The following is a 20,873-nucleotide window of genomic DNA, read 5'->3' on the forward strand; positions in this document are numbered from 1 at the left end:
CATAGAGCCATGACTACATGGAACTCTATTCCACAGTACTACATAGAGCCATGACTACATGGAACACTATTCCACAGTACTACATAGAGCCATGACTACATGGAACTCTATTCCACAGTACTACATAGAGCCATGACTACATGGAACTCTATTCCACAGTACTACATAGAGCCATGACTACATGGAACTCTATTCCACAGTACTACATAGAGCCATGACTACATGGAACTCTATTCCACAGTACTACATAGAGCCATGACTACATGGAACTCTATTCCACAGTACTACATAGAGCCATGACTACATGGAACTCTATTCCACAGTACTACATAGAGCCATGACTACATGGAACTCTATTCCACAGTACTACATAGAGCCATGACTACATGGAACTCTATTCCACAGTACTACATAGAGCCATGACTACATGGAACTCTATTCCACAGTACTACATAGAGCCATGACTACATGGAACTCTATTCCACAGTACTACATAGAGCCATGACTACATGGAACTCTATTCCACAGTACTACATAGAGCCATGACTACATGGAACTCTATTCCACAGTACTACATAGAGCCATGACTACATGGAACTCTATTCTACAGTACTACATAGAGCCATGACTACATGGAACTCGATTCCACAGTACTACATAGAGCCATGACTACATGGAACTCTATTCCACAGTACTACAGAGAGACATGACTACATGGAACTCTATTCCACAGTACTACATAGAGCCATGACTACATGGAACTCTATTCCACATCTAGTAACTGACGCAGCAGGAGAATCATATTTAAAAAACAGATACAAATACACCTTATGGTACAGCGGGGGACTGTGAAGAGACACAAACATAGGCACAGACACATGCATACACACACACACACATAGATTTTGTACTGTAGATACTTGTACTGTGACATTTTACAAACTGCCATAATTTTGCTGGACCCCAGGAAGAGTAGCTGCTGCCTTGGCAGGAACCAATGGGGATCCATAATAAACAGTAGTGCACTATATAGGGAATAGGGCTCTGTTCAACAGAGTAAACAACCTGCTCAGCACTGTGACCCCCTACTACACTGTAATGTCAGTGAATTAACAAATCAGTAGCTACGAGGTCTCACCTGGTTATTCCTGGCAGGTGTGCTGTGTCCCGTGGCGGCTGGGAAGTGTTCTGCTGTCTTCTCCTTCCCTCCTTTCTCCTTCCCTCCTTTCCCCTTCCCTCCTTTCCCTTGCTGCTTAGGCTCAGAGTCGGCTCCTGATTCAGTCGTCATGGCGAATCACACTGGAACAGAGAGAAAGAGGAGGCGGAAGAGAGGATTTAGATGAGTCAAGTAGGAGTTGTTCCATGTCATTTCAGCAAGCCATGATGATACCCACCCGATCTCAGATGGTCAAGAAATTGTTTTTGTAGTTAGAAACAGGTAAGATTGGCATTCCTGAAACATTATTTTGTTTAAATAAAATGTTCTCTGAGAAAGTTGGCTAATTGATTGAACCCATTTTAAATGTATAGGATTCATATAACATTCAATAAACATAGTACTCAACATCCGATTTGGACTAAACTTTTTCCTACCAATGAGTAAGACATGAGGAATCCCACCCCAAACAATAAAAAGTCTCCCCCGGACCCCGCCATGCCAATCCCACCCCAACAACCAGAATAAAGTAGAAGTGCTCTACGTTTGACAAGTAGTACGATGCTGTGGATTGGAGTATTGCTTCTCCATACTATGTAATGTATTTCCCTGTGAATTATTTTTTATTTTTTCCTGTTCAGAGAAATTAGTAATTGAAGTCGCTTGTATTATTCACCATAAAGTCGTGTGGAAGTACCTGGTTTTGACCACTAGATGCCACTGTTCCTGCTATACCACCACACTCTTATCCATTTTTGTTGGGCTCTTGTGTTTATTAAATATAACATTTTCTTTGCAACTTTGGGTTAGAAAACCAATAGTTTTAGATCATAACGAAGAATAGAATTGTGGTTATCCTCACAATTCAAGTCAGTCTTCCATGAATGTTTATTTTTTTTAAGTGTTCAGTCTACTGCTCCTACCTCACAGTGAAACCCATCAACTAGGTGGCAGGGTAGCCTAGTGGTTAGAGCATTGGACTAGTAACCCAAAGGCTGCAAGATCGAATCCCCCGAGTTGACAAGGTAAAAAAAAAAATCTGTAGTTCTGCCTCTGAACAAGGCAGTTAACCCACTGTTCCTAGGCCATCATTGTAAATAAGAAGTCTGACTTGCCTAGTTAAATAACAGAAAGAAAAAACAAATAGGTGCATGAATAGAGTAACAGACTAATAATGGGCAAGTAACAAACCTTTCAACTGGGAAACCATCACCACATTAAGAGGAGGAAACAGAAACCTCTGATCACCATCCTGGTTATCTAGGGACGGCCAGACCACGCTGGCAGGCCTCTGTAGACTATGTGGAGTACCTAGAGGTGCATAGTATGGATGTCTGACATATCTGGGAGGGCCATCATCAGCTATTTTAAACACAGTGCTTCTTGGGATATCTAAGGGTTCAGGCTTGGGGCTCTTACCCACAGAGAGAGAGAGATTTAACACAGTGCTTCCTCCGGGGATATCTAAGGGTTCAGGCTTGGGGCTCTTACCCACAGAGAGAGAGATTTAACACAGTGCTTCCTCCTGGGTTATCTAAGGGTTCAGGCTTGGGGCTCTTACCCACAGAGCGAGAGATTTAACGCAGTGCTTCCTCCGGGGATATCTAAGGGTTCAGGCTTGGGGCTCTTACCCACAGAGAGAGAGATTTAACACAGTGCTTCCTCCTGGGATATCTAAGGGTTCAGGCTTGGGGCTCTTACCCACAGAGAGAGAGATTTAACGCAGTGCTTCCTCCGGGGATATCTAAGGGTTCAGGCTTGGGGCTCTTACCCACAGAGAGAGAGATTTAACACAGTGCTTCCTCCTTCAGGCTTGGGGCTCTTACCCACAGACATGGTAATAGAGAGCCCCCAGGATCCCACAGCCAATAAGGGAAGTACAGGCTGCAAAAACTCTGAATACATAGCGGACGGTTGTAATGGGACATTCAGTAACTGCATAGTGAAAAACACTGAACAGGGAACAGCCGTGAGGTCATTGTTATGTTATCCGTTACAAGAGAAAGCTCAAGTCCTACAAGGAGGGACCACTGTTCAACGTCTTCAAACTCTTGTCCCAACTAAGGATTTGTTGTTTCACTGTAGCTTGTGTGTACGATAGAATCTACCTTCTCTACCCGTCTCTCTTGGCTGCGTTTACGTGGCGACTGAGCTGGGAATAGGATTACAATGAGATGCCAATCCAGGCTCTGCCAACCCACAACAATACACTACCCACTCACTCAGAGAAGAGAGAAGGTTATTTATTTTTAAAGGATTTGGATAATGTTGATTTGATTTCGTTATAAATACAGCCTTGTTTTCATATAACAGAAATAAACCCTTTCTAAGCCATAAGCAGCTTGTTTATTTAGGGCTTGCATCCCAAATGGCACCCTATTCCCTAAATAGTGCACTACTTTAGACCAGGGTCTATAGGGCAGTAGTGCACTACTTTAGACCAGGACCCATAGGGTAGTAGTAGTGCACTACTTTAGACCAGGACCCATAGGGTAGTAGTAGTGCACTACTTTAGACCAGGACCCATAGGGTAGTAGTGCACTATGTAGGAAATAGTGTGCCATTTGGGAGACATTATTACTGTTTCTATCCTGGAGTTGGACTGGGTGTGACTCCAGAACATGTGTTCACAGGGCTAGAGTTGGACTGGGTGTGACTCCAGAACATGTGTTTATTAGGGCTACAGTTGGACTGGGTGTGACTCCAGAACATGTGTTTATTAGGGCTAGAGTTGGACTGGGTGTGACGCCAGAACATGTATTCACAGGGCTAGAGTTGGACTGGGTGTGACTCCAGAACATGTGTTTATTAGGGCTAGAGTTGGACTGGGTGTGACGCCAGAACATGTATTCACAGGGCTAGAGTTGGACTGGGTGTGACTCCAGAACATGTGTTTATTAGGGCTACAGTTGGACTGGGTGTGACTCCAGAACATGTGTTTATTAGGGCTACAGTTGGACTGGGTGTGACTCCAGAACATGTGTTTATTAAGGCTAGAGTTGGACTGGGTGGGACTCCAGAACATGTGTTCACAGGGCTAGAGTTGGACTGGGTGGGACTCCAGAACATGTGTTCACAGGGCTAGAGTTGGACTGGGTGTGACTCCAGAACATGTGTTTATTAGGGCTAGAGTTGGACTGGGTGTGACTCCAGAACATGTATTCACAGGGCTAGAGTTGGACTGGGTGGGACTCCAGAACATGTGTTCACAGGGCTAGAGTTGGACTGGGTGTGACTCCAGAACATGTGTTTATTAGGGCTACAGTTGGACTGGGTGTGACTCCAGAACATGTGTTTATTAAGGCTAGAGTTGGACTGGGTGTGACTCCAGAACATGTGTTTATTAGGGCTAGAGTTGGACTGGGTGTGACTCCAGAACATGTGTTTATTAGGGCTAGAGTTGGACTGGGTGGGACTCCAGAACATGTGTTTATTAAGGCTAGAGTTGGACTGGGTGGGACTCCAGAACATGTATTCACAGGGCTAGAGTTGGACTGGGTGGGACTCCAGAACATGTGTTTATTAGGGCTAGAGTTGGACTGGGTGTGACTCCAGAACATGTGTTTATTAAGGCTAGAGTTGGACTGGGTGTGACTCCAGAACATGTGTTTACAGGGCTAGAGTTGGACTGGGTGTGACTCCAGAACATGTGTTTATTAGGGCTAGAGTTGGACTGGGTGTGACTCCAGAACATGTGTTTATTAGGGCTAGAGTTGGACTGGGTGTGACTCCAGAACATGTGTTCACAGGGCTAGAGTTGGACTGGGTGTGACTCCAGAACATGTGTTCACAGGGCTAGAGTTGGACTGGGTGGGACTCCAGAACATGTGTTTATTAGGGATAGAGTTGGACTGGGTGTGACTCCAGAACATGTGTTTATTAGGGCTAGAGTTGGACTGGGTGTGACTCCAGAACATGTGTTTATTAAGGCTAGAGTTGGACTGGGTGTGACTCCAGAACATGTGTTCACAGGGCTAGAGTTGGACTGGGTGGGACTCCAGAACATGTGTTTATTAGGGCTAGAGTTGGACTGGGTGTGACTCCAGAACATGTGTTTATTAAGGCTAGAGTTGGACTGGGTGTGACTCCAGAACATGTGTTTATTAAGGCTAGAGTTGGACTGGGTGTGACTCCAGAACATGTGTTTATTAGGGCTAGAGTTGGACTGGGTGTGACTCCAGAACATGTGTTTATTAAGGCTAGAGTTGGACTGGGTGTGACTCCAGAACATGTGTTTATTAAGGCTAGAGTTGGACTGGGTGTGACTCCAGAACATGTGTTTATTAGGGCTAGAGTTGGACTGGGTGGGACTCCAGAACATGTGTTTATTAGGGCTAGAGTTGGACTGGGTGTGACTCCAGAACATGTGTTTACAGGGCTAGAGTTGGACTGGGTGTGACTCCAGAACATGTATTCACAGGGCTAGAGTTGGACTGGGTGTGACTCCAGAACATGTGTTTATTAAGGCTAGAGTTGGACTGGAGTGATTCAGGATGCATTAAGATCACCAGATTCATTAAATAGATCCTAAAATAGGGCTGGGTGATATCTCCAAAACATCATATCACAATTATTTTTCACATTGAGTGTATTTGATGCTTTTGAAAAATACAAAATAAAGTTAGATATTTGCTTTATCGGTTGTGCATAACCTTAGGGTGGTAGAAGATACATTCTAAGTGGTTTTAAATTAAGCTTTCTCCATTATGATTGAAGTTTGATTAAACAATATAAAACAACCAGAGGATGCTACCCACTCTCCATATTTTCAAGCATGGTGGCGGCTGCATCATGTTATGGGTATGCTTGTCATCATTATGGACTGGGGAGTGTTTCAGGATAAAATAATAATGGAATGGAGCTAAGCACATGCAAAAATCCTCGAGGAAAACCTGGTTCAGTCTGCTTTCAACCAGACACTGGCAGATACCAAATCTACACTGGAGTTGCTCACCAAGAAGACAGTGAATGTTCCCGAGTGGCCGAGTTACAGTTTTGACTTTAATCAACTTGAAAATCTATGGCAAGACTTGAAACTGGTTTTCCTTTGTTTTACTCTGTCAATTAGGTTAGTATTGTGGAGTAACTACAACATTGTTGACCCATCTACCAATAGGTGCCCTTCTTAGTGAGGTCTTTGTGGTTGAATCTGTGTTTGAAATTCACTGACCGTACAGATAGTTGTATGTGTGGGGTACAGAGATGAGGTAGTCATTCAGAAATCATGTTAAACACTATTATTGCGCACAGAGTGAGTCCATGCAACTTATTATGTGACTTGTTAAGCAAATGTCTACTCCTGAACGTATTTAGGCTTGTCGTAACAAAGGGGTTGAATACTTATTGACTCAAGACATTTCAGCTTTTACATTTGTAATTAATTTGTAAAACATACTTCTAATTTTTGTTGCATTATTCCAATCTGACATTATGTGGTATTGTTTGTAAGCCAATGACAACAAAATCTACATTTAAATCCATTTTCAATTCAGACTAACACAACATTTGTCCAGGGGTATGAATTCCTTTCTGTAGGCACTGTACATAATCAGAACCCAAGACATACTGTAGCCAACATGGCGTTCTGTACAAAGTGTTCTAGGAGGAATTGAATGTGGATTTGTAATTGCTTTGTAATGCACACCGTTGGACAGGGGCCTGCTGTACAGATTGAGGATGACATGCCATCTGTGCTCCTGTGTGTGTGCTCTGTTACCCAGAACTACAGATCCACAGCTGGACCCCATATCTCTCCTCTCATCCTGCTCTCCAGCACTCTCATCATCCCTCTCATCCCTCTCCACCTTCCCTTCACCCCTCCACCACTCTCACCCCTCTCTCCACCCTCCCACCACTCTCATCCCTCTCTCCACCCCTCTCATCCCTCTCTCCACCCCTCTCATCCGTCTCTCTGAGGGCTTAGAGAGGTTACACAGAAGTGACTGCATGGCCACTTCTCACACATTCAGAATCATCTAACCACCCAACACTATGACTGACTGGAGGCAGGGCACAGACACTATGACTGGCTGGAGGCAGGACACAGACACTATGACTGGCTGGAGGCAGGACACAGACACTATGACTGGCTAGAGGCAGGACACAGACACTATGACTGGCTGGAGGCAGGACACAGACACTATGACCGGCTGGAGGCAGGACACAGACACTATGACCGGCTGGAGGCAGGACACAGACACTATGACCGGCTGGAGGCAGGACACAGACACTATGACCGGCTGGAGGCAGGACACAGAAACTATGACCGGCTGGAGGCAGGACACAGACACTATGACCGGCTGGAGGCAGGACACAGACACTATGACCGGCTGGAGGCAGGACACAGACACTATGACCGGCTGGAGGCAGGACACAGACACTATGACCGGCTGGAGGCAGGACACAGACACTATGACTGGCTGGAGGATACGATATCCCTAAGGAAGAGCTATAATACCGGCTGTAGGATACGATATCCCTAAGGAAGAGCTATAATACCGGCTGTAGGATACGATATCCCTAAGGAAGAGCTATAATACCGGCTGTAGGATACGATATCCCTAAGGAAGAGCTATAATACCGGCTGTAGGATACAATATCCCTAACGAAGAGCTATAATACCGGCTGTAGGATATGATATCCCAGCAATACTAAAACATGATGAGAAGTCGGCCTAACTTCCAACCACAATCTGACTTCCCATCTCTGAAACTTCCAAGTCACCTTGTTGTTCTTCTTCTCCACAAATAGATGAAGAAATATATGAACAAAACAACCCGACAGTTGTTTAGTTTTTTTTTTCTACTGTGTTAATTGTTTACTCCATGTGTAACTCTGTGTTGTCTGTTCACACTGCTATGCCTTATCTTGGCCAGGTCGCAGTTGTAAATGAGAACTTGTTCTCAACTAGCCTACCTGGTTAAATAAAGGTGTTCTCAACTAGCCTACCTGGTTAAATAAAGGTGTTCTCAACTGGCCTACCTGGTTAAATACACGTGTTCTCAACTAGCCTACCTGGTTAAATACAGGTGTTCTCAACTAGCCTACCTGGTTAAATAAAGGTGTTCTCAACTAGCCTACCTGGTTAAATAAAGGTGAAAAATAAAAAATAATAAAAATAAATAAAACAGTTGACATTTCACCATAGATATATTACAACTCCGTGAGTACTTTAAAAAATGTCAAAGATTGTGGAAAACACAACCAACCAACAAGGTGCTGTTAACGTCTGCTTGGTGTGGCTGAGATGTGGATTAGTAGGTTTAATAGAGTACAGATGGACCAAACCTCTTGATGGCATTAACTAGAACACTAATCTCTAATTCACATGTAATGTCTGACTACTCTACCAGGGAGATATTAGGATATTTCAGACCTTCATAAAATATCAGGCTTATCGTACTTCCGAATGGGTCCTACTCCATGCAGTGTACCAGGGAGACGCAGTAGGCTACAACATGCTACTGCAGACCATTGCTGGGTTTGTTCACGTCTGTGTTGTACCTATGTCCGTCTTGACTAGCCTGTACCAGACATATTGTTACTGTCTACTGGTGCTCTAGACGGGTTCTCCAACTGCACTCACAGTAATGTCCGACTATCTACTATACCGGCAACATATTATGCTACTCAAGGTCTTGTACACTTCAAAATGTACCATGATATCACATCTGATAGTATGATAAACTAGCCTGTTACTGTGGCTGATTTAATCAACCGCCATGCTAGACGAATCATGATATGAGTAATAGCATTAGGTCGGTGTTATACCCCCAGACCGCTGGGAGAGTTACCTCCTCTTCCATCCATCGCTACAGTAGAAGGATGCGTGACCCAAGATGCCTCCTTCTTCCAGCTAACAATAATGATTGGAAAACATGCTGACAACGCCTCTGTAGCACCTTTCGCAAAGCATTGGCAACATCAACAAAACAACATAATGTTAGCATTGCTTAGCTATGCATCTTGTAACGGGGGGGGGTCAAGTCAGACTGCGACTATACGGTGTAGAGAATATGGTGCTGTGATACGAAGGGGGCTACAACGTAGCCGACAAAAAGATATTCCACATTGGAAACCACTCCCACCGCAATGCAGATCAATAACAGTCAAATGGATTGGAAATGAGACACATGACGGTGGAGAGGGGTTTTCTTATCAAACCGTCTAGCAAATAAAACATACAGTCGGATGGAAAGAGATTCAATCACAAGTCAGACAATAGCTGACTCGACGTTATCGGTAGTTGACATCCATGATGAATTCATTGCCTCAAAACGAGATGTTTTCCTGCCAGCGTTGGCTAACATGTATTTCTGATCGGTAAAATGATATGATGAAGTATCAGACTAGACAGTTTGATGAGTGCAGGCTTGTCGTAACGTTAACATAAAGGCACAGCTATTCGCTTCGTTAATAAAATGATCTAGTCCGGCAGACTGCTTAACATCGTTTTAGACAAGCTATATCGTTAATAACGTTTACAATGTAACAGACAGACGCGCCAGAAAAGGTTATGACCAACACGAAATAAACATATTGAATGTCATTTTTGGCTATACCGCATGACTGTTTCTGCAAAACAGAAAACGAAGCCCGCTAGTTATAATGGTCGGGGAGAAATCAGGGAAGCATCGCCTTTACACGTAAAAAATATATATATATTCACATACCAGAAAACACGTCTTCCAATCGGTTTAACGACAACAGAATAGAAACTGTATCCGGTACAAAAATGTATGGTAAAGCTCTCCCTCTCTCTCTCTGTCTGTCGGTTCGGTATTGCGCAAAACAGTAGATCCGTGGTGTAGCCTGGCTACGGTAGACGGTAGAACCTTCCTTCCGGAGCCTCCGCTATAGCAGCCGTGGTGTTCTCCAACCAGCCTATCAGACCCGACTGTCACAGACTCAGCTCAGCTAGGGATTCTGCCTGTCATATAGTTAGTGTTATCGGGGATACGTGGGACGTCCCTACCCTAAACCCTTACCGGTTTAAATTTCAACTTCAATAGGGTGACGTGAGAGTTGGACTTCCCAAAGGAACCCGATCAGTTTGCATTTCTCTACTATTGATTGGGGCAAGAGATCTTCTCAGGTCCAAAGAGCAGAGAAGAGCTTGTTGGACCTGAGGCCAATCAGACCCAGACCCAATCATAAAAATAAAAAAAATGGGGGACCCGGACGGACCAGAGAACAACCAAACCCGCAAGGACCAAACGACAACCAAACCTAGACCAGGCCCGATTGGACCAGAGTGACAAAAAAATGATGTTTATCAGCCACGTTGGTCTTCTGGTTAACAAAACAGATGTTGGCTAGGCCTTCTATAAGTCAATAAATTCAGCTTATTAGCATAACATTAATATGCTATAGGCAATGCAGAGCTGTGGTCAGGTCTATCATTTAAAGTTACATAGACCCAAGATCCGATGACTTACAGACCTGACCTCGAGGAAAAAGTTAGTATTTTGAACCCAGGCCCACTCGGGTCCCGGGTCGGTTCTCAGGTATTTGGGTGGACCCCATATAAACCATGGATTGCTGATGCTATGTATTGACCAATGAGAGGCTTCGAAGCAATCGGTCGGCCATTATTGCTACTACCAAGAAGGAGCAGTCCACCATAGGAATGAATGGAATTCTACACTATTTAAATTAAATGTTAAGGAAAAAATTACACGTATTTAATTATTTTTGTTGTTGTAGTGGAGACAGTAACATTAGTACTTTCCATTTTATATATATATTTACACACAAGGTCAAGGGTGTTAGAACACCTCACTCATTCCAGGATTTCTTATTTTTACTATTTTCTACATTGTAGAATAATAGTGAAGACTTTAAAACTATGAAATAACTCATATGGAATCATGTGGTAACCAAAAAAAAACTCTTAAACTTTTGTCCTGAAGTGAATCCTTTTTTCGCACCGCCCAGAGCAATTGAACTGATTCCGGAGGAGAGTGAAGGAGAGTGATGGAGTGTTGCATCAGATGACCTGGCCTCCACAATCCCCCGACCTCAACCCAATTGAGATGGTTTGGGATGAGTTGGACAGCAGAGTGAAGGAAAAGCAGCCAACAAGTGCTCAGCATATGTGGGAACTCCTTCAAGACTGTTGGAAAAGCATTCCTCATTAATTTGGGACGACAAGTAGCCTAGCGGTTAGAGGCAGGGAGCCAAGTGGTTAGAGTTTAGGGACGGCAGGTAGCCTAGTGGTTAGAGTGTAGCGGCGGCAGGTAGCCTAGTGGTTAGAGCGTAGGGACGGCAGGTAGCCTAGTGGTTAGAGTGTAAGGATGGCAGGTAACCTAGTGGTTAGAGTGTAAGGACGGCAGGTAGCCTAGTGGTTAGAGCGTAGGGACGGCAGGTAACCTAGTGGTTAGAGTGTAGGGACGGCAGGTAGCCTAGTGGTTAGAGCGTAGGGACGGCAGGTAACCTAGTGGTTAGAGTGTAGGGACGGCAGGTAGCCGAGTGGTTAGAGCGTAGGGACGGCAGGTAGCCTAGTGGTTAGAGGCAGGGAGCCTAGTGGTTAGAGTGTAGGGACGGCAGGTAGACTAGTGGTTAGAGTGTAGGGACGGCAGGTAGCCTAGTGGTTGGAGTGTTGGACTAGTAACCCAAAGGTTGCGAGATCAAATCCCCCCAAGCTGACAAGGTAAAAATCTGTCGTTCTGCCCCTGAACAAGGCAGTTAACCCACTGTTCCTAGGCCGACATTGTAAATAAGAATTTGTTCTTAACTGACTTGCCTAGTTAAGTAAAAGGTTAAAAAAAGATATATATATATATATATATATATATATTTTTTGTTAGATAAGTCTGTGATTACAATAGATGTTTTACAGTAACAACCTGGTTGGTCAAGAGGCTAACAACAGCTTAAGATGCATGTTGGCAGTATATTAGCCTGAAATACGCTACAGGCGCTATATGAGGAAACAACACACAGACATACTGTACAACACGTGATGTCTGGACTGGACTCTGTTCTGTGCTCCCTGGAGAGTACCCACCCCCACCCCCACCCAAACAAATGCACTTAAAGGGTGTTAAAAGAGATCTGGCTAACTTAATTGAATTGGACATGATTCATTTAGCCTGAAAGGGATCTTTGGTTCCTCAGTATCATCCAATTTATTCTCTCTAACATACTTTTCAACATGCGGACAGAGTTGACCAGAGAATGCTCAGACAGCCTGTCTTCTTCGTTATCGTAAACTGCATGACCTTGCACCTCTGTGTCACCAACATGTTCCTTTAGTTACCCTGTTGACGTCCTGATATCCATACAGGTGGGACTCGTCGGGGCCTCAGTCCCACCGACTCAGTATATGACGACTGGCCCACTGTGACCCAATCCTCCTCTTGAGTAGACCGTCTTCTTCACGGTGAACTGCCTGGCCTTGCACATGTATGCCGCAAGCACTAATCTTCCAGGAGAAGCATAGTGCCTCATAAATGCAGTGAGTAATCCTAACCTTTGAAATGTGTGTGTGTGTGTGTGTAAAGCAGTGGGATAAGTGATGATTGTGGCTGTCGCTCCATGTGCTGCTCATAACTGTAGGACCCCTGGTTGTGGGAGTGGTCAGCGATACCCTCCTCTGATTGGTCAGTTCTCAACGACTTGTCTAGAGCCTGGAACAGATTTCCATTTGTGAAAATTCCCCTTCCCTATATCCCACTGTCCTCAGCTCACATTCTGAATTACTCATGCTTTCATGTTAAAGGAACAGGAACCACGACATCACACAACGAACCAGAATCGAATCAGGTTGAACGTGTTAAAGGAACAGGAACCAAGACATCACACATAATAGAGCAGGTTGAAGCACACCCACAGTATTAGATCAAAGCTAAGTACATCAGGGATCTTCCTGTGGGCATATTGGTAGTTATGGATTGAAGGCGTGGCTATTAACAATTATACAATACAATCATTTAAAATGTTAAGCCTGATCCCAGACCTGTTTGTTCTGCCTTTTTTTTTGCCTTGCCAACTCTTATGGTCCTATTGTTTGTGTGACCATAAGAGTTGGCAGGGTTAGACAACACAGACCGACCTAGGAGTTAGACAACACAGACCGACCTAGGAGTTAGACAACACAGACCGACCTAGGAGTTAGACAACACAGACTGATCTAGGAGTTAGGAAACACAAACCAACCTAGGAGTTAGGAAACACAAACCAACCTAGGAGTTAGACAACACAGACCGATCTAGGAGTTAGACAACACAGACCGATCTAGGAGTTAGACAACACAGACCGATCTAGGAGTTAGACAACACAGACCGACCGAAACACAGACCGACCTCGGAGTTAGGAAAAACAGACCGACCTAGGAGTTAGGAAACACAGACCGACCTAGGAGTTAGGAAACACAGACCGACCAAGGAGTTAGACAACACAGACCGATCTAGGAGTTAGACAACACAGACCGACCTAGGAGTTAGACAACACAGACCGATCTAGGAGTTAGACAACACAGACCGACCTAGGAGTTAGACAACACAGACCGACCTAGGAGTTAGACAACACAGACCGACCGAAACACAGACCGACCTAGGAGTTAGGAAAAACAGACCGACCTAGGAGTTAGGAAACACAGACCGACCTAGGAGTTAGGAAACACAGACCGACCTAGGAGTTAGGAAACACAGACCGACCTAGGAGTTAGGAAACACAGACCGACCTAGGAGTTAGGAAACACAGACCGACCTAGGAGTTAGGAAACACAGACCGACCTAGGAGTTAGACAACACAGACCAATCTAGGAGTTAGACAACACAGACCAATCTAGGAGTTAGGAAACACAAACCAACCTAGGAGTTAGGAAACACAGACCGACCGAAACACAGACCGACCTAGGAGTTAGGAAAAACAGACCAACCTAGGAGTTAGACAACACAGACCGACCTAGGAGTTAGACAACACAGACCGACCTAGGAGTTAGACAACACAGACCGACCTAGGAGTTAGACAACACAGACCGACCTAGGAGTTAGACAACACAGACCGACCTAGGAGTTAGACAACACAGACCGACCTAGGAGTTAGGAAACACAAACAGCTCTAGGAGTTAGGAAACACAAACAGCTCTAGGAGTTAGGAAACACAAACAGCTCTAGGAGTTAGGAAACACAAACAGCTCTAGGAGTTAGGAAACACAAACAGCTCTAGGAGTTAGGAAACACAAACAGCTCTAGGAGTTAGGAAACACAGACCGATCTAGGAGTTAGGAAACACAGACCGATCTAGGAGTTAGGAAACACAGACCGATCTAGGAGTTAGGAAACACAGACCGATCTAGGAGTTAGGAAACACAGACCGATCTAGGAGTTAGGAAACACAGACCGATCTAGGAGTTAGGAAACACAGACAGCTCTACGAGTTAGGAAACACAGACAGCTCTACGAGTTAGGAAACACAGACAGCTCTAGGAGTTAGGAAACACAGACAGCTCTAGGAGTTAGGAAACACAGACAGCTCTAGGAGTTAGGAAACACAGACAGCTCTAGGAGTTAGACAACACAGACCGATCTAGGAGTTAGACAACACAGACCGACCTAGGAGTTAGGAAAAACAGACCAACCTAGGAGTTAGACAACACAGACCGACCTAGGAGTTAGACAACACAGACCGACCTAGGAGTTAGGAAACACAAACAGCTCTAGGAGTTAGGAAACACAAACAGCTCTAGGAGTTAGGAAACACAAACAGCTCTAGGAGTTAGGAAACACAAACAGCTCTAGGAGTTAGGAAACACAAACAGCTCTAGGAGTTAGGAAACACAAACAGCTCTAGGAGTTAGGAAACACAAACAGCTCTAGGAGTTAGGAAACACAAACAGCTCTAGGAGTTAGGAAACACAAACAGCTCTAGGAGTTAGGAAACACAAACAGCTCTAGGAGTTAGGAAACACAAACAGCTCTAGGAGTTAGGAAACACAGACCGATCTAGGAGTTAGGAAACACAGACCGATCTAGGAGTTAGGAAACACAGACCGATCTAGGAGTTAGGAAACACAGACAGCTCTAGGAGTTAGGAAACACAGACAGCTCTAGGAGTTAGGAAACACAGACAGCTCTAGGAGTTAGGAAACACAGACAGCTCTAGGAGTTAGGAAACACAGACAGCTCTAGGACCGGGCTACACAGTTTCACCACTTCAGAGCAACAATATTCTCAAACAGATGTAAAAAGAGAGAGGTCCTGCATCTGAAATGGAACCCTATTCCCTATATAGTGCACTACTTTAGACCAGAGCCCTATTCCCTATATAGTGCACTACTTTAGACCAGAGCCCTATTCCCTATATAGTGCACTACTTTAGACCAGAGCCCTATGGAACCCTATTCCCTATATAGTGCACTACTTTAGACCAGAGCCCGATTCCCTGTATAGTGCACTACTTTAGACCAGAGCCCTATGGAACCCTATTCCCTATATAGTGCACTACTTTAGACCAGAGCCCTATTCCCTATATAGTGCACTACTTTAGACCAGAGCCCGATTCCCTGTATAGTGCACTACTTTAGACCAGAGCCCTATGGAACCCTCTATCCTATATAGTGCACTAGTTTTGACCAGAGCCCTGTGGGAGTAGGTAGGGAGTAATTTCAGACTCAGCCAAAGACGTCACCACGGCCCACTTGAAAAGAGCCTTCAAAGAGAAGCCAACCCTAAGCAGTCCACTATTAATACCCATAGATACCCACCATCTCCAGCACCATAGCTTTACAAGGCAAGAACCAAGGTCCAAGCCATACTGAAGAGTTGGGAGATAGATAACGGTTATCATCACTGTGCCAGGCGAGATTGATCCGGTATCACACCCCTCTTCACCGACACCAAGGACGTTTTTCCTACGCAAAGCTAATGCTCACGTGTTGCCCAGACCCCTCTCTGTGTGTGTGTGTGTGTGAGTGAGAGACAGATCAGACCACATTGAGACTGGGAAGGAGGGAAGGACAGTGTCTGTACACACCTGGCAGAAGGAGGGACTGGGGCAAGGTGAGAGGGGTAAAGTCTCTCTGCTGATGGCACAAGTCTGTGATGACGACACTGACCTACTCAGCTCTATTCTACTACTCAGCCACTGTGCAGGCTCTACTCAGCCACTGTGCAGGCTCTACTCAGCCACTGTGCAGGCTCTACTCAGCCACTGTGCAGGCTCTACTCAGCCACTGTGCAGGCTCAGCTCTACTCAATTCAGCACTATTTAGCTCTACTCTACTCAGCTCAGCTCTACTCAGCTCTACTCAGCCTCTACTCTGCTCAGCTCTACTCAGCTCTACTCTGCTCAGCTCTACTCAGCCTCTACTCAGCTCAGCTCTACTCAGCCTCTACTCAGCTCAGCTCTACTCAGCCTCTACTCAGCTCAGCTCTACTCAGCCTCTACTCTGCTCAGCCTCTACTCTGCTCAGCCTCTACTCTGCTCAGCCTCTACTCTGCTCAGCCTCTACTCTGCTCAGCTCTATTCAGCTCAGATCTACTCAGCTCTATTCAGCTCAGATCTACTCAGCTCTATTCAGCTCAGCTCTACTCTACTCAGCTGTCATGTGATTGCAGGTGGAATACACCACTGTCTCCTTCCCTCTTTCTCTACCAGCAAGTGTGTCAGGGTATGCTGAGTGCGTCAGGGTATGCTGAGTGCGTCAGGGTATGCTGAGTGTGTGTGGTGGAGTTTCTTCAACCTTTGTGCAGCTTATTGCTACATCATGATAAAGACAGACCAGCTATCACACGTGACTGACCTTTAACCCCAATCTGTGTCTCTCTCTCTCTCTCTCACACACAGTCCTGCCAAATAGCTCTCAAGTGTAAGGCAGGAGAGTGACTTTGCCTCCTGAACAAATACGATGTGTCAGTATTACAGTCTCAAAATGACAATATGATTGATTCAAATGCCTCAGATGCCTCAGCTAGATGGGCTACCTGTGTAAAAGCAGCCTAATTCCATGCGGACAAAAGAGCTCATCGGATTGGTCAAAATGCCAATTAGTGTAAAAAAAATATCAGAACTAGGCTGCCTGTGTAAACACAAGCATACAGACACAGTAAAGTACACCTTATCATTGTTTCATCTCTCACTGTTAACCCCACTAGAGTAGGTCTCAATACCATGTTTCAGCTCTGTGTTGACCCCACTACAGTAGGTCTCAATACCATGTTTCCTCTCTCAGTGTTGACCCTACTACAGTAGGTCTCAATACCATGTTTCACCTCTCAGTGTTGACCCTACTACAGTAGGTCTCAATACCATGTTTCACCTCTCAGTGTTGACCCTACTACAGTAGGTCTCAATACCATGTTTCTCTCTCAGTGTTGACCCTACTACAGTAGGTCTCAATACCATGTTTCATCTCTCAGTGATAACTCTCAATACCATGTTTCATCTCTCAGTGTTGACCCCACTACAGTAGGTCTCAATACCATGTTTCACCTCTCAGTGATAACTCTCAATACCATGTTTCTCTCTCAGTGTTGACCCCACTACAGTAGGTCTCAATACCATGTTTCACCTCTGTGTTAACTCTCAATACCATGTTTCATCTCTCAGTGTTGACCCCACTACAGTAGGTCTCAATACCATGTTTCACCTCTGTGTTAACTCTCAATACCATGTTTCATCTCTCAGTGTTGACCCCACTACAGTAGGTCTCAATACCATGTTTCACCTCTGTGTTAACTCTCAATAACATGTTTCATCTCTCAGTGTTGACCCCACTACAGTAGGTCTCAATAGTAAGTTAACTATCACTGGCAAAACAATAAATGTGACGTTCCATGGACTTTACCCGGCTCCTATCGCCTAAACCGTGGAGGCTGCTGAGGGGAGGACGGCTCATGATAATGGCTGGAATGAAGTGAATGGAATCAAACAGATTAAAAACATGCGTTTGATACTATTCCTTTCCTGCCAGCCTCCACTGTTTAGGCCAAAAGATAGACGCTATTTATTTATTTTCCCTTCTATATTTCTAGTTTATAAACCCCATTTTCAACCACTGACCATTGCTCATAGTGAAAAAGAAGGAGACAACAAAATAACATACATACTGCCCCATTTTGAATCAAAACTACACCCATAATTGAAAACCATTATGATGATAAAGTCACGTACATATGTACCACAACCAATAGGATCAGTCGGCGCTAGTTCACTGTCAGCAGATATAGTCAGCACCATTGACATAGACCTATGACTGTTTTCTATCTACGGTCAGCAACTTAGTTACGTAACTTCTTCAGTCCTCAGACACTCTCCAGAAACAAGTAGAAAACATCACATGAGAACAGACTGAATACACTTCCCCTTTCCAAACCTAAACCCATCTGTTGCATACGAAGATATCTGCTCTCGGTCAGATGAGCGTGTCTGTGTGTGTGTGTGTGTGTGTCTGTACAGGAAAACAAGATGAGCTTGATCAGCAATTTAAACAAGGAGGTGAATTCAGGAAGGTCTAATGTGAAGGAATTCTGTTAAAAGTGCTGATATCAATCTGATGTGATGTCACAATCACAGGACAAGCTTGGGTTATCAGATGCCATATACCAGAGTATTTATTCTGCCTACCAAGATAATAATGTGTCTGGTATGATTAGTTCCTGGAACTGTCGTTCACTAAAATCATCAGTGTAATATCTTGATGTTTAGCACGGCGTTTCAATTCAACTGGTGATGAGAAGAATATGTTAAGAGTGTGTACAGTATCTTCGTTTGTTGAGAGAACAATGTTATGGGCAAGATTAAATGCAAAATGATTGTAAAATAAATAAAAACCTGAGGCTACATGGAGTATATTGCTGTGGTACTCACCATGCCAGTTGCCAGTAGCAGACAGACAGGTCGCAGACAGACAGGTCCCAGACAGACAGGTCCAGACATGTTGAAGGACAAAAACTATTCTGTTAATAACTCCCGCGCTGAATATCACCATGTATTGTACCCCTGTTCACCACCGCAGTATTGAATGTGTGCACTATTTACAAAATGTATTGATCTTGCTATAAAAACCTCAACAAAAAAACACCTCGATCATTCATTGTCAAACTGAGTGCATGGACAGTCGGTTTGGGAAGAGTTTAGGCACAAAAAAAAAAGCAGAAAGAATAGTATTTTTTTTTGTGAAATGTGTCCTGCGACAGAGTGCGATCACGGGGTCACATTTTCACATATACCAAATAACCGCAGCCTAATAGTTGTATTTTGGGATACATATATATATTCAAAACGTTGACACGTGGTGAAATATGCAGTCTCATATTTGTTTCTCAAAATGATCGTATTTATTCCCGAAATGTCGTTTTGGTGCTGAATCATAACGTGCTTTTAGTCTCTAGATGAAAGGGCACAACACATTTTGACAAGTCAATTTATGGTCTGCAACATCTGGCTCAAATCAGTCAGATCAGCACGTTTCAAAACTGTCGCTCCTTCTAACAAAATACACTTTACCAGATTTGATTCTGTCCCATGAAAAAAAACAACAACACACACATTATCTCAAACTAAAAGCACGTTACCTGACTCGTGTTCTTCTCAGAAATCCTCGCACAACTCTTTCGCGACCACAGATGTGACAAGACTGTCCTAAAGGAGAAGGATTTCCGACTGTGCGACGCTGATCGCAGATTCGTTTTCTTCACAACTAACTTGCTTCGGGTGGGAAGGTTTTCACAGGCACTACGACCACAGAGTTTTTAAACCCAGAGGCGCAACATCGCGAGATTTCCGGGAACGCTTTTGCGAAACAGACCAAACGGACCAGGACGGGATTTGGGGTTTCAAGAAGTAAAAAAAATATATTCTTTGGTTGTTAATTTTCTCATAATCTAAAGGCACAATTTAGATTCCGATCATGTTATTACTCAAACCTAATAAAAGTGACAAACTTGACACGTTTTAATTTATTTTCGTTTAAAAAAAAACGTTATATCGAAGGAGTGCCAGTTCGGTGCAAGACGACCATTAGACCCAAAGACTTTTCAATACATGTAGCTGACCATTCTGCCGCCCTTCGCTGACAAAACAATTTCGGCTCCCTAATAGAATAGTCCCAATAAGAAAAAGGACGTTAAAAATACGTCTAAAATATATATATATATTTTCCAGACGTTGAATTCAGGTTCATTTTCGGTTCTGAATGAAAGGTGAAAAGACGTCACTTATAGACATATATGTTTTGGTTCAAATCAAGGCTGGTCCAAACCTGATAAAAATCTGAGTCTACCATGTCAGCCCACAATGGAATTATATGAATGCAATGTGGTAAGGACAACATTTGTAAAACAGGCCATTGCATTGGCTTTATTAGTCCTGATTCCTGTGACTAATCCATGTGGCTATTTAAGCTCTGAATATCAGTTACCCAACTTTATCAGAAGTATATTATATATATTATTATATTTATCCTGTTTAGCCTATTTGCAATGAGTTTGTGTAACAGTATAAGTTCAGACCGTCTCCTCGCCCCGGGCTCGAACCATGGACCTTCTGCACACATCAACAACTGACACCCACGAAGCATCGTTACCCATCGCTCCACAAAAGTCACTGCCCTTGCAGAGCACAGGGGGAACAACTACTTCAAGGTCTCAGTTAGCACGCACCACCGCTAACTAGCTAGCCATTTCACATCGGTTACATTTACACAGCGTGAAATGAGAACTATTTTTTTTTTTCGCCATGTCAAATTGATACAGATACAAACTTGAAAACA

At 44.1% G+C, this 20,873-nt stretch overlaps 1 protein-coding gene across 6 annotated transcripts in view; it reads right to left on the bottom strand.

Annotated features, from left to right (window-relative positions):
- LOC139375789 (band 4.1-like protein 3) overlaps window positions 1-19,839 on the bottom strand; it is a 97,251-nt gene extending 77,412 nt beyond the window's left edge. For 4 of the 6 annotated variants that reach the window (XM_071117646.1, XM_071117644.1, XM_071117645.1 and 1 more), the window contains exons 1-2: window positions 9,829-10,046; window positions 1,139-1,299 (exon numbers count right to left, since the gene is read on the bottom strand). In XM_071117646.1, the coding sequence (XP_070973747.1) occupies window positions 1,139-1,288 (150 nt within the window). In that variant the 5' untranslated portion in view covers window positions 1,289-1,299; window positions 9,829-10,046. Of the gene's footprint in view, window positions 1-1,138; window positions 1,300-9,828; window positions 10,047-19,677 lie in introns of those variants that run through there. The other 2 variants (XM_071117647.1, XM_071117648.1) reach the window with 2 other exon arrangements.
- Window positions 19,840-20,873: the final 1,034 nt, after the last annotated feature.

Source organism: Oncorhynchus clarkii, chromosome 20 (assembly GCF_045791955.1).
Source record: "Oncorhynchus clarkii lewisi isolate Uvic-CL-2024 chromosome 20, UVic_Ocla_1.0, whole genome shotgun sequence".
Classification (NCBI taxonomy): domain Eukaryota; kingdom Metazoa; phylum Chordata; class Actinopteri; order Salmoniformes; family Salmonidae; genus Oncorhynchus; species Oncorhynchus clarkii.